The sequence below is a fragment of the Callorhinus ursinus genome, unplaced genomic scaffold (assembly GCF_003265705.2).
Source record: "Callorhinus ursinus isolate GAN/ISIS: 27379988/994484 unplaced genomic scaffold, GSC_fseal_2.0 scaffold4, whole genome shotgun sequence".
NCBI classification, from domain to species: Eukaryota; Metazoa; Chordata; class Mammalia; order Carnivora; family Otariidae; genus Callorhinus; species Callorhinus ursinus.
In genome coordinates, this window is record NW_027397066.1 from 72,149,779 (window position 1) to 72,164,329 (window position 14,551).

Genomic DNA, 14,551 nt, shown 5'->3' on the forward strand with positions numbered 1-14,551 from the left:
AAAATAACTGTCTACCCTTAGTTCCCTGAATCCTATTCCGGGTTTATACTGTGATCAATGAATATGGGTTGTGACACTTGTTTAAAGCACCTGTATTTGGTAGAAACAAGACTGTCTTCTCCAGTCTTAAGTGTATTAGGTCATATGGAGCTGTGCCTTTCTATGTTCTATACCTCTTTATAAATCTATCTGATGTTCTCTTCTTTATCATCTATTCCAATTGTTTGCATACATCCTCTACACAGTATTGGTATTGGACAAGAAATGGTTATATGAATATGTCCTTGAGCTACCAGGGCTGGTGACCTTGCTCATCCAGGAAGCATCACGGCACTGTGAAATGGAGGTATCCTTTTTTTTTTTTTTTTAGTTTGGACTCAAATCAAGAAGTGGCTTTCCTACCTAAGGAAGAGAAATATAATCCTTCCTATTGCCTAAGAACAGTGACAACAACTGGCAGAGGGAACACAGATGGGGACAGATGGCTTAGACTAGAGAGACATCTCCTGAGTCAATGGACATATGCCATTTCTGGATTACCATTTTACATCCCTAGCCATATAGGGATCACAAATACTTAGCTGTCCAAGGCAAATACAGCTGTAACTAGAGATATCTGAGAAAGACAGCTAGCAGGCCAAATGGAGTAACATTAATACCAAGGATACACAACATTCTCATAGCTCGCTCAGTCACTCTAGAAAGGACACATCAACCATATTTTGAAGATGTTCTCAGCTTTAGCCTTCAAAGATCATCTGGAGGAAAAAAGATCTTAAGATAAAATCCTGGTGAAAGAGTTAGTGCTTTATAATCTCTTATAGCTCACATGCTCTGCCTCCTATCTGGGATTTGAAATTACAAGGATTTTAATCACCCATAAACTAAGCAGAGCTTAGTTTGCTCATGTAAATGTAAACTTGCTTACGTAAGGCCACCGAGAAGCTTAAATTAAAAACCAAAGCTTAACTAATGAAGTAATTTCTCTATTGGATTAGTTTGTTCAGGAACCATACAGTGAGACTGACAGGGGGTAATAAATGCACATTATTGATTCTGTACCTACCTGAAAAATTCCAAATAGGATTAATTTCATAAGAGTAAATCAATCCTGTCAAACAACTTTTATGACAGGTTTTGAGATTATCTTTATTTAGGAAGTGATTCATCTAGGGTCTCTTCACATAAAGGCAGTTACACTGATACATGGAATTAATAAGTAAATGCTACTTAATGATTTCCTTCCAATCCTACCCTTTTCAAGGTATTTGTTTACGAGTGTATTTTTTTACAATGAATTATTAATTCACAACAAAATTTCTATTATACATTTGAATTAATTATATATAAGTTTGTAGACACAAGTATTTCAGAGAAAAAGATACAAAAAGTAGGTTGTATTTGAAAAGGAAAGCATGCTGGGTAGTTTGAATAATTTTCCAGAAAAAAAATCAAGGAATAGGTTTTGTAAAAAAGGGTTTTTTTATTTCTTTTAAAAAATAAACCAGACTTACTGTAATCAAGACACTAAACAATTAACTCAATACTTCACTTAATTTACCTTTTACAGAATTATTTTTATGGTAACTTGCAATTAAAAATCAGAGATTAGAATTCTTTTAAATTTTGCCTACAATGGACTCAGGAAAATTTGAACTTTTTTTTTTACCCCCCCAGAATGGGGAAAAACAATAACTCTATAAACGTCATGGTGGCCAGTTAGGAATATTCTATATACCCAACCAAGTAAATAGGAGAACTTCTACTTAAAAGATTAAAGATTAGGAAAGGAACTCTAAAATTAATGCAATAACTTTTCTGGTTGGACAAACAAATGATCAAAGAAATTTCCATGACAGGGTGCCTGGGTGGCTCAGTTGGTTAAGCGACTGCCTTCGGCTCAGGTCATGATCCTGGAGTCCCAGGATCGAGTCCCGCATCGGGCTCCCTGCTCGGTGGAGAGCCTGCTTCTCCCTCTCCCTCTGCCTGCCTCTCTGCCTACTTGTGCTCTCTATCTCTGTCAAATAAATAAATAAAATCTTAAAAAAAAAAAAAAAAGAAATTTCCATGACATATTTTGGGTTAAAGGGGTTTTTCTTTTCACTGACAAAACAATTATGTACATTTTGGATTTTTCTTAATAAGGAAAACAAAATTTTATACATTAGACTCTTTATTCTGTCATATATATGATCTTATTTCTTCCTGGTTAAAATTTACTTAATTGATTATGTATTTTTATAATTATGAAAAATCAATAAAGTGATTTCTATTTTGAAAAAGAGAAATTATAGTTGGACATTGTATTTTACCCCTCAAAGCAACCAAGGAAAGATCTACTATATTCGACTATTTCCTATGATGTAGGCGGCAAACAATTCTGATTTAGTAGAAGCAAAACCCTGTACTAAAAAATATCAGTCAAGTAAGAGGATTGTCTTGAAAATTTGGGGATGAATATCACTTTGGATTAAATGTACTAAATAAAAAGTGCTTTTTAAGCAACCAGGTCCAGAAATAAAAACAAAGATAAAAGCTGAGGGAAATGCAAGAAACAAGAGCATGGAAGCATGAGAACATCAAGAGCCCTGCTAAATGTTTCTCATGGTAGCCCAAAGGAGTAGACAACTTACCCTGGTTTTGAGAGATGGTTTTTGCATGTCTCTTTCTAAGTCTTTTGTTATAAGGATGTTAGGTAACGCGTTCTTACAACTGGCCTCCTATAAAAGAAGTATAAAAGAAATATTAGAAACCAAAGAACATTACCCTAACTGGAAATTACAATGCAGTAAAAAGCAATTTTTATGGGAGACCAAGGCATTTCTGGATTGAACTATTTATATCAGAAACGACTGACATTTGTCATGAGGAATCAAAATATTTCCTTTCTTATTTTTCACCTACAACAGTGAAGTAAGATAAGATGGTGATGGAGTAGGTGTGGGACACACAGAACATATATATTCAGAGATGACCGTTAAGAATCTCATCTGCACTCTCATGTCACTTACATATCCACAGACAGCCCCCCTCTTCTTTGGAGATTTAGGTAGTTAATTCTCCAAGATATCAACCACCAAACTTAGAGTTTCTTTTCCTACCACTTTTTACAAATGGGTTCTGATTATGTAAATACTTTTTCTTAAACAAATTCCTTCAAATACTTTAGCAAACCACTATTGAATAGTGATAGTTTCATACAAACATCCTGAGGAAAGATATCTGAGTATTTGTTTCCAAAATTACTAAGCTTCTAAGTCCTTGGTTCACACCAAAATAGCACTTGCAAAGCTAGCAGAAATTACAAGGCGGCAGCTCACATGGAATTGGATTTACTATTTCTTTTTACATGATAAATAAAAACAATAATAATCTCATTTTTTAAAATACAATGTAGGGCCTCACTTATCAATAGCCACTAATTTGGATAAATTTTCCATAAGTGATTTCATTGCCAAGTTAAGAGAGATAAATATATATAAGGAAGATTACAGACAACAATAAAACTATGGAGAAAGTAAGTTCAATTTCTTTCACTTGCTCTATAACCTTGACCTCTGTATCATATTTCTTCCCTTATTTTTTATCTACTACAGTGAAGCTGTCCACCATCCATCACTCCATTATCTAAATCATGGATTCCCCCCCCCATTTACCTAAGGGTTAATTAATTATAGTCTTTTAAACAATATTTTAGTCAAATACTTTACATTATTACTAAATTTTGCTGAAATTTTTTTATTTCTAAAGAGAACAGTATATTATTAGGATAAAATGTCCCTAAAGAAAATACTACTACTACTTGCTACCAAAAAATACTTACTGAATCTTGGGATGTATGAGGCACTATGCTAAAGTCTTTGCATTAATGCCATTTTTGCCCCCTCCATAACCCTATTAGGATTAGGTACTATTATCATCATTCATTCCCCTTTTAAGGATAACATAAAATCTACAGAAGTAACTTGCCCAACATCACACGGGACTCAAAGATAGCTCTGTGTAAACTTATGAACTCATATCACCTTTAAATGAGATCTCCAATATCCAATACACTTGACATCTTAAGCCATTAGGTTGTAGAGCCATAACATTTTAAAGCCAAAAGAGTTTTTAAAAATCAGCTAGTCTGCCCCGCTCCTCTAATTTTACAGATGGGGGACTTGAGGACATCTGAGATGATGCACCCAAGATCACACAGAGAGTGGCAGAGCTGAGACCCCTGCCTGGACCATAAGGCTGTATGTCGCACCTGTTCCCAGCTTTGTGCTAGGGAGAAATGTGACCAGACTCGGAGGGGATCAAGAGCCTCCTCTAAGCTGGGGGTAGCTGTGGGACTGCCAACACTCCCAGCTGCCTGTGGCCTCACGTACAGCTGTATGGAAGGACCCAAGGGTACATTTCTGAGCTCTCCAAATAAGCCTGCATTCCAGTCCTACCCTTTCCCACAAGTCACAACACCTGCCGGCGGTAAGCTGCTTACTGGAAATAGTGAATGAACCCATTCCCACTTCTGACTCACTGTGAGAGGGATAAACTATATCCAGCATGACATTTAGGAGATCCAAGTGATTAACTGTATAATCTATTGCGTAATTTGACTACGCTGGATAATATAATTATGCTTAATCCTTATACCCCCTGTTAAAACTACTGGGATGTAAATGTTAGAATGTGATGAGAAGAAAAAAGGCTGACTCTTAAGGGAAACCAATAGGAATCTCTGACCTTTGTTTATGATTGTCTGAGTGTTTACAAATGCCTACAATTCTTTCTTCCTTATGCATAGGCTAAAAGGGACAGTGTTTCTTTATTACTCTTAACTCCCCACCCTGTCCCTGTGAATCAATGAGTACAAGGCTGATAGCTTTTCCCCATAAAACTTTGAAAACCTTTTCTGAAAATTTTTATCTGAAAATGCCACTTAGATGAATTATGTTTAATTTTTGTTTTAGGACGTTACATTCCGACAACAGAGATTAAGTAAAATTTAGTAGTCAGGGCACTGAAGTGGCAGCCAAGAGATCTGACTTCTCATCCTGGTTCTCTAACCAACCAGCTATAGAACTCAGGTAGGCATTTTAACCTTTTGGACATCCCTTGGTTCAAGGATTTCTAAAACAAAGGCACTGGATTAGGTGAGCTCCAAGAAACTTTTCTGGGTCTTAAATTTCAAGATTTTCGGATTCTTTCAAGAAGAAGCAATATTTGTTGACAAAAAGGTAACCCACGACCTGTTCAGAGTTGCATTCCCAATGCCCCACGAGACTGCTGCAAAGTGCTGGCGTCCACCCAGGAGGCTCCGGGGCCACAGAGGGAACATCTCCTGCAGGGCTAATGTTACTCAAATTTCTGGAGAAAAATTAATACATTCCACTAGTAGCTTAAATAAGTAACTGGAAATAATTTCCTGTATTTGTTTAAGACAGATATATTACGGAGTTAAGTGAGAAACATTTTTTTTTTAAGATTTTATTTATTTATTCATGAGAGACAGAGAGACAGAGAGAGAGAGGCGCAGAGGGAGAAGCAGGCTCCCAAGAGGCAGGGAGCCTGATGTGGGACTCGATTCCAGGACCCTGGGATCATGACCTGAGCCGAAGGCAGACACTTAACCATCTGAGCCACACAGGTGCCCCAGTGAGAAACATTTTCAAGATAAAACTTTTTTACAGTTATACCTTTATAAAGCCATTTACACTGGTGGGTATATACTTAAGAGAATTAAAAACAAAGGTCCAAACAAAAACTTGTAGACAAATAGTCATAGCAGCATTATTTATAATAGCCAAAAGGTGGGAACAACCCAAATGTCTATAAAACAATGAATGTATAAAGAAAATATGATATAACTCACAATGGAATATTACTCAGCTATAAAGAGGACTGAAGTATGGATGCCTGCTAAACATAGATTAACTTTGAAAACATTACGCTAAGTGAAAAAAGCCAAACATACAGAGACATGTTGTATGAATCCACGTATATACTGAATGTCTGGAATAAGGCAAATAGTGACAGAGTGGTGGCTAGAGGCTAGAGGGAGGAGAGGGATTCCTAATGGGTCTAGTCCATATGGGTTTTTTTTTTTCAGGTGATAAAAATGTTCTGGAATTAGGTAATGGTTGCATAATTTTGTGAACATTCTTTTTTTTTTTAAGATTTTATTTATTTATTTGACAGAGAGAGACAGAGAGAGAGACGGAACACAAGCAGGGGGAGTGGGAGAGGGAGAAGCAGGCTTCCCGCCGAGCGGGGAGCCTGACACGGGGCTCCATCCCAGGACCCTGAGATCATGACCTGAGCCAAAGGCAGATGCTTAACGACTGAGCCACCCAAGCACCCCCTTTGTGAACATTCTAAAAAACAATAAATTGTATATTTTAAGCAGGTTTATCTTATGGCATGTGAATAATATCTAATTTTTTTTTAGTAAGTCATTTAAACCCCCACACTCCGAGGACAAAGGAAGAGACCTTGAGTTTGCTTGAACTCCTCCTTTTGAACTTCTTTGAAAAGGTTTGAAGGGGGAATGATTTGTGTTTGTTAAGTATTAAAGTGTATGTGGGCATAAAAATTCACTCAACAAATATTAACTGAACCCTATCATGTGTGGCATTCCAATGCTAGTCATTGGAGAAGGTAATGATGAACACATCAGACCCGATTACAGGGTATATTTATATTTAAACATTTCATCTGCTTAAATGACTTAATTGATTGCTCACTCTAATGACTTTTGTGCAATAACCAATTGTTTAAACCAGCTGTGTCACCTTGGTATCCTGAAAACACCATTTAAAAATACAATAGGGATGGAAAAAATACTTTATCACAGCTTTGTTGGCCTTACTATTCAACTACTAATGACATGAAAAAATGGACAAGTACTCACTGTTTCTTCAGCGGAGCACACTACTCCCACAGTCATTCACAGGCTTGTTCCTTATTTCATCCAGGTCTTTGTTCAATTTCACGAAAGAGGATTCCCCTCCTGGAACACCTTAACTAAATTGCCACTGCTCTCCCTCCCACTTAATGCGCTCTCTCTCCCTTCTCTATATTTCTTCATAGTCATCAGCAAAATATGACTTTAAAACTTACTGATTCTAAAACTGATGGTTGGTGTAGGGGAGGGAGTATGTGGGTGGGCGAAATAGGGGAAGGGGCGTGAGAGATACAGGCTTCTGGTTATGGAATGAATGGGAGTAAAAGTCTCAGCATAAGGAATATAGTCAGTGACACTGTAATAGTGTTGTATGAGGACACGCGGTAGCCACAGTTGTGGTGAACATAGCATAGTGTATAAACTTGTTGAATCACTATGTTGTATACTTGAAACTAACATTGTGGGTCAACCATACTAAGAAAAAAAATTAAAAGAAAATATAGGTTCTCATTCTTTGTCCATCTCACCCTCTTCTGTGAGAGGACTGGGTCAGTCCTCCTTATGCATAGATCCACAGGGCTAGAACCATGAGCCCCTACTAGAACCTAGTAGGGGCTCAACTGCTTAAGTGAATGGGTAGACCAAATGATCGAGTAATATCCCTTTTCTAACCTTTCACAATACCCTGGGCATTCTTCCTGTTTTCAGTTCTCTCCTTAATCAGCTTACATTTCATGATTCTTCATTCCTTTGCTAATACACTTAATTTTCTTCATCCTGTTTCTAATCATTGTATTCATCTGGAAAAAGTACAACCTTGGACAAATCTAGCTATATGCCTTCTCTGTGCTAAGAATTAAGCAAATGAAAGTGGTTGGGGGAAAAGTATAGAATTAGTTGACTGTTTTATGTTAAATTTATTATCATCAATCTTGAGTGAGTCCTCTCTAATGCATGGCAGTTCTGTTATACTTCTTTAGTAACTCGACTTTCCGCCCTCCAACATGACATTTCATGTCTTCTCTTTTCTCAAACCTCTTTCCATCCATTCTCACTTCATAGCTCATTGGGAAAACAGAAGACTGGAATAGATGCTACTCACTGCCTCACCATCAAAGCTGCAAACATCCCATCCTTTCTGCCTTCCCTCCAGTTACAATGAAAGAGAAGATGCTGGTCCTATCAGCCATTCTCTCCACACACTCCCCACTCCTGGGGATCTTATCTCCTCTTATTTTCTCAAGGATTTCCCTCCCTCAATTATCCCCTCATTCCCTCTCTACTAGATGGTTCCCATTAATCACAAGTGTGCTCTGGAATTGTATCTTTTTGGTTTGTTTTTAAAACAAAACTTCCTTAATCTCATTTCTCCCACTAGTTATGGACCATTTCTTGGCTTTCCTTTATAGCTAACTCCTTCAAAACAGCTGTCATCACTATCTCTACTTCTTTATTTTCAAAGCCCTCAAATCTGTTTTGTTTTGTTTCTTATCACCACTCCGCAGAAAGTGATGAAACTGCCCCAGCTTAGTCTCTGTCTTACTCAGGTTCTTAGCAACATCTGATCCAGGTAACTAGTTATTCTTGAACTACTCTCTTCCATTAGCTGCCAGGACATCACTGGTAGGAAAAAAAAAATTCCTATCTCACTGACCAACTCTATATAGTCTCCTTCGTTGCTGCTTCTCCACTATATATACAATCAAGTTACGTATCTATTGCTTATTGGCTTATTGTCTGTATCATTAGCTACATGGAAGTTCTATGAAAGCAAATAAATGGTTTCCTTTACTCACTACTGTGACTACAATGCCATAGAAAAGTGCCTAGTAGAGTAAGAGCTCAATAAATACATGTTGAATAAATGGCTGAAGTTGGAATGACTCAAGAGTTGATATAAATTAGTCTTCCTTTCCCAAATAGTACAGTGATTTCAATCACTTTCATGGCTTTTAAATCAACCAACACACTAATGACTCCCAAATTCCACTTGTCTTTGATGTTTCTCCTGAGTTCACATCACTTTTATCTAACTGCCTACTTGGCAACTCTCCTTGGCTGTCTAATAAGCTTCTAAACTTAGTATGTCCAAACCTGAGCTTATACTTTATCAGCAAAAAAAAAAAATCTGTCAGTCCTTGAGTCTTCCCCTGATTAACAGATGGCACACAGTTGCTCAACCCAATGTCTTAATCTACCTTAATTCTTCCCTTTCCTGCCCACATCAAACCCACCATCAAGTGCAGTCAGTACTACCTCCAAAATAAACTGGGATTTATTCATTTGCATGCACAAAGCCACCCCAGTCCTAACCATCACTGTTCACTTAAATTATTTCAATCATTATACCTTCCACAAGGCTTGTATATGTAAATGGGATGGTGTTACTCCTCTATCAAGGTCTTATCATTATTCCTGGACTAAAATTTAAACTCTTTGCCATAACCTACACAGCCCTGGCCCAGCTCTTCCTTACTGCTCTAACCTCCATCTCATACCCTTTACCCTCTCCTTCACTATGCCTCAGTCACATTAGCCTTCTTTTATTCCAAGTCCCTTCCTACCTTCAAGTGTTCACTCTTTATGTTTTCTCTTCCTGGAATGCCTTCCTACCATTTTTTTTTTTTTTTTTTTTTTTTAGCACAGCTGGGGCGCCTGGGTGGCTCAGTTGGTTAAGCACAGCTGCTGCATTCTTATCCTTCAGCTCCCGCGTCACCTCCTCAGAGAGACCTTCTTTAACGATCCCATCTCAAGTGGCTGCCCCGACTGTGCTCTTATTAACCTGCTTTTTAAAAAACGCAGTACTTATTCAAAGTTGTAATTAACAATTTTATTTATATTTCTTTGTCTGTCACTCCCAGTAGACTTTGAGGTTCATGAGGTCAGGAATTTGATTAACGTATCCTCAGCATCTAGTTGGCATTTAATATGTATTTGTTAAACGAATAAACATAACAATGTCGACTTCTACATCTCCCATCCCATTAGTATTAATTTCCAGCCATTAAAGAAATGTGATGGATTTCTATGATATTAGGAATCCGATAATAATATATTTTCTTATAACCTAAGTAATATAATGGTGGGTGAGGGTAGGTTGAAAAGAAGCTATTATGACAAGGAGGTAGCTGTCAGCTGTATTTGGTGTGCCGGGGTCCAAACCATAACAGGTGATTTGGTTAGATTTAGTGACAGGGAGAGCAGATGACAGAGAACAATAATGATATGATTACAAGTTGAGACAGCAATGTTGATATGATCACAAGTTGAGGTAAGAGCCTGTGCCTGAGGCCTCCTATAGGAAAGAACATACACAACAGTGCTACTTTGCCCATAACCAGAACCCAACTAATGAGACTGGCTGATTACAGACCACTCTTTACAATGCCATAAAACTCTCCTCTGCGACTTATCTCTATCTGCAAAATGAATCTTAATTTGACTGTAAAAAAAATGTTTTCTTAAAACTCAAAAGCAATAGGATGTTACCTTTACATAAATAAACAGAGCAAACTGAATAAGAAAACAGCACTTTCTAGACCTTCACTATGTATACCTTTGGGAAGAAATCTGTGATTCTTAGGCATGGGTCAGGGAAACAGAACCAACAAAAGTGAGAAGTAGTCAAACCCTGGACATGTTTTGAACTTACTACATTTACATTGTAAACTGCAACTACAATATTCACACATATAACCTTAATTGTCTTTTAAGTCTATTAAAAATGGCTTTACAGAAAATGGCAAGTCATTTCAACTTAAAACAGGAATGAGCATGGAATTGTCACAAAAACTGGTTAAATCAAAGTTCATTTTATACATCATTAAGCATTAGTGTTTGGACACTAGATCTTAATATTACAATCCAGTACAGGGTTTCCTATAGCTCCTTGGTCACCTCTTTGGAGAGGCTCTCATCAAAAACAACCTCCCCAGTTACTGTCAATCTGCTTTATTTTTGCCACAGTATTTATCACTTTAAGATTGGTTTAGGTGTCTGTTTGTTATTATGGTGATTTCAGATATAATCTTAATATCTGTGCTTTTCATTGATAATCTAGCCCACCATGTTTTCTTCATTCATAGTCTTGACTTGGAAAAGCTCTACTTTTTATTGCTGTGCAGAGGGGTTTGAATAGTGATCTACCACCATTGGCAAGATAGCAAGTGTGAGACTCAGGAACTTTTCATTTGCTGTTCCCCTTGCCTGGAATGCTCTCTTGCCCCAGAAGTTTCCATGCCTTGCTCCACCACATCATTTGATCTCTGCTCAAATGCTAGCTCAGGGGGACCTTCCTTCACTTTTCTATATAAAGTAGTGCCCTGAACTTCTCTCTCTTCTTTCATATACCATTAATGTCAAGTCCTTATCATAGTTTAATTTTCTTGCAGAATCTATCACCAAACGGCATATTAATTTCCTTAATTGTTTACTGTGTACCCTGGCCTAAAGGCAAACCCATAAGAACAGGGATTTTTTTTTTTTTTTAATTCACTGTTATTTCTTCAGCTCATAGAATACTGCCTGGCTGTATAACAGGCATTCAATAAATGCTTGTTGAATGAACAGACTGATGAAACAAAAACAACCTCTTCTGATCCTTCTCTCCTTCAGTTTATCCAACTCACGGATGTCAAATTTTCTAATTTAGAACTCCAATGCAAGTCACTCCTTTCCTGACAAGTTCTAGTTCCTTCCACCTACCAGAACAAATTTAAACTCTTATTTCTACTATCCAAAGGCCTTCAGCCCACTCTTCTTGTCTTATCTGCTCCACACATACATTATAACCTGGATCACTTGTTGCTTGTGCCAGTTACATATAAGCTTGTCCCATTCCCCATCCCTGACTTTAATATGTAAAGGGCATTTCAGTCTTTTTTGCCTCTTATTGCACAAAGTGGATGACTAATGTTTTTGCATGTCTGGCGTTCATTTTCCCTTAATTTAAGGGAAGACAGAAGAAACCACCCTTCTACTGGTCACAGTGTTTCAAAGTATGTCTTTGACCAACCTCACATTGCTGTATATTAGATCTCCAGAACTCATCTTGCAAAACTGAAACTCTGTACCCCTTAACCACACTTCTGCTTGTCTCCTTCTACAAGCCTCTGTCAACCACCAATATACTCTTAGCTTCCAGGAGTTCAACTTTTTAAGATTTCCACATACAAGTGAGATCGTACATTATTTGTCTTTGTACGACTGGCTTACTTCGTGTACCATAATGTCCTCCAGGTTCATCCATGTTGTCACAAATAGGAGAATTTCCTTCTTTTTTATGACTAATACTCCACTGTAGATATATACATCACATTTTATTTACCCATTCGTCAATGGACATTTACATTATTTCCATATCTTGGCTATTGTGAATAATGTTGCAATGAACATAGGAGTGCAGATATCCCTTTGAGACACTAATTTCATTTCCTTGGATATGCACCCAGAAGGGAGAATGCTGGGTCATATGGGATTTCTATTTTTATTTTTTGATGAACCTGCACATAGTTTTCCATAATGGCTAACCAATTTACATTTCCATCCAGTACAAGGGTTCCCTTTATTCCACATCCTCATCTACAATTTTTATCCTGTCTTTTTGATAATAGCCATTCTAAGAGATGTAAGATAATATCTTGTTGTGGTTTTGCTTTGCATTTCCTTGATGATTAGTGATGTTGAATAGCTTTTCATGTACCTGTTAGCCATTTGTATGCTTTCTTTGGGAAAATGTCTACTTGGATCCTTTGCCCACTTACTATTTTTTTGCTATTGAGTTATATGAATTTTTTTATATTAACCTCTTATTGAATATATGGTTTGCAAATATTCTCTCTCATTCTGTAGGCTGCCTCTTCCTTTTGTTGATGGTTTCCTTTGCTGTGCAGAATACTACAAAGTTTGGGTTTTAGTTTGATGTAGTCTCACTCATTTTTGCTTTTGTTGTCTGTGCTTTTGGTGTCATATCCAAAAAAAATCATTGCCAAGGCCAATGTCAAGGAGTTTGTCCCCTATATTTTCTTCAATGTGTTTTATAGTTTGAGGTCTTATATTTAAGCCCTTAATCCGTTTTGAGTTACTTTTTATGTATGATGTAAGATAAACGTCTAATTTCATTCTTATGCATGTAAATATCCAGTTTTCTTAGCACTACTTATGGAGGAGACTGTCCTTTACCCATTAGTTATTCTTGGCACCCATGTGGAAGATCAGATGACTATAGATGCATTGATTTCTATTTGGACTCTTTATTTCATTTCGTGGTCTATATGTCTGCTTTTATGCCAGTATCATACAGTTTGATTACTATAGTGTGATGCCACCAGCTTTGCTCTTCTCACTCAAGATTGCTTTGGCCATTTGGGGATTTTCATGGTTCTGTATGAAATTTAGGACTTTTTTTTTTTTCTATTTCTGTAAAGAACATCATTAAGATTTTGATAGGGATTGCATTGAATCTGTGGGTCATTCTGGGCAGTAAAGACTTAACAATATTCTTCCAATCCATGAATGCAGGATGTGTTTGCATTCATTTGCATTATCTTTTTACTTCATCACTGTTTTATAATTTTTAGTGTACAAGTCTTTCACCTCTTGGTTGAGTTTATTCCTCAGCATTTTATTGTTTTTGTTGCTAATATGAATAGGTGTTTTCCTAATTTCCTTTTCAGATATTTTGTTGTTTGTGTATAGAAACATGACTAATTTTTTATGTTGGTTTTGTATCTTGCAGCTTTACTGAATTCATTTATTAATTCTAACAGTTTTTTGAGGGGGCATAGTTTTTAGAGCTTTCTATATATAAGACCATATCATCTGCAAAGAGACCATCCCACCTCTTCTTTTCAGACTTGATTCATTCTGCCTATCTATTTTTTTTAATTGCTCTGGCTAGGATTTCTGGTACTGTGTTGGGACCTGCAGTGTCAGGAATGGGCATTCTTGCCTTGTACCTGATTTTGGAGGGAAAGTTTTCAGTATTTCCCCATTATGATACTACCTATGGGCTTGTCAGATATGGCCTTTATTGTGTTGAAGTAAGTTCCTTCTATACCTATTTTTTAAGGGATTTTATTATGAATGTTTTGTGTTTTTTCTGCATTTACTGAAATGATTACATGTTTTCCCTTTAGTTTTGTTAATGTGGTGTATATCACATTGACTGATTTGTGTACATTGAAATATCCTTGTATTTCAGGAATAAATCTCACGTGGTCATGCTGTATGATCCTTTAACGTGCTATAGAATTTGGTTTGCTAGTATTCCCTACTCAGGACTTTTGCATCTCTGTTCCTCAGTGATATTGGGCTGTAATTTTTTTCAAAGATTTATTTTTTTGAGAGAGAGAGAGAGAGCATGAGCAGTGGGGAGGAGCATAGGGAGATGCAGAGAATCCTCAAGCAGGCTCCCTGCTGAGTGTAGAGCCTGACACGGGGCTCCATCCCAGGACTCTGGGATCATGACCTGAGCCAAAATCAAGAGTTGGACACTTAACTGACTGAGCCACCCATGCGCCCCTGGGCTGTTTTCTTATGGTGACTTTGTCTGCTGTAGTATCAGGGCAAGGCTGACCTCATAACATGAGTTTGAAAGCATGCCCTCTTGCTTATTGGAAGAGTTTAAGAAGGATTCATATTGCTTTTTTTGCTGTATCTTCT

General features: G+C 37.2%; 1 protein-coding gene across 9 annotated transcripts in view; it reads right to left on the reverse strand.

Annotated features, from left to right (window-relative positions):
* The window catches only part of FAM13A (family with sequence similarity 13 member A), a 368,559-nt gene that overhangs the window by 172,908 nt on the left and 181,100 nt on the right, over positions 1–14,551 (reverse strand). For all 9 annotated transcript variants that reach the window (XM_073891947.1, XM_073891949.1, XM_073891945.1 and 6 more), the window contains one exon: positions 2,634–2,720. In XM_073891947.1, coding sequence (XP_073748048.1) covers positions 2,634–2,720 — 87 coding nt within the window. The remainder of the gene's footprint in view (positions 1–2,633; positions 2,721–14,551) is intronic.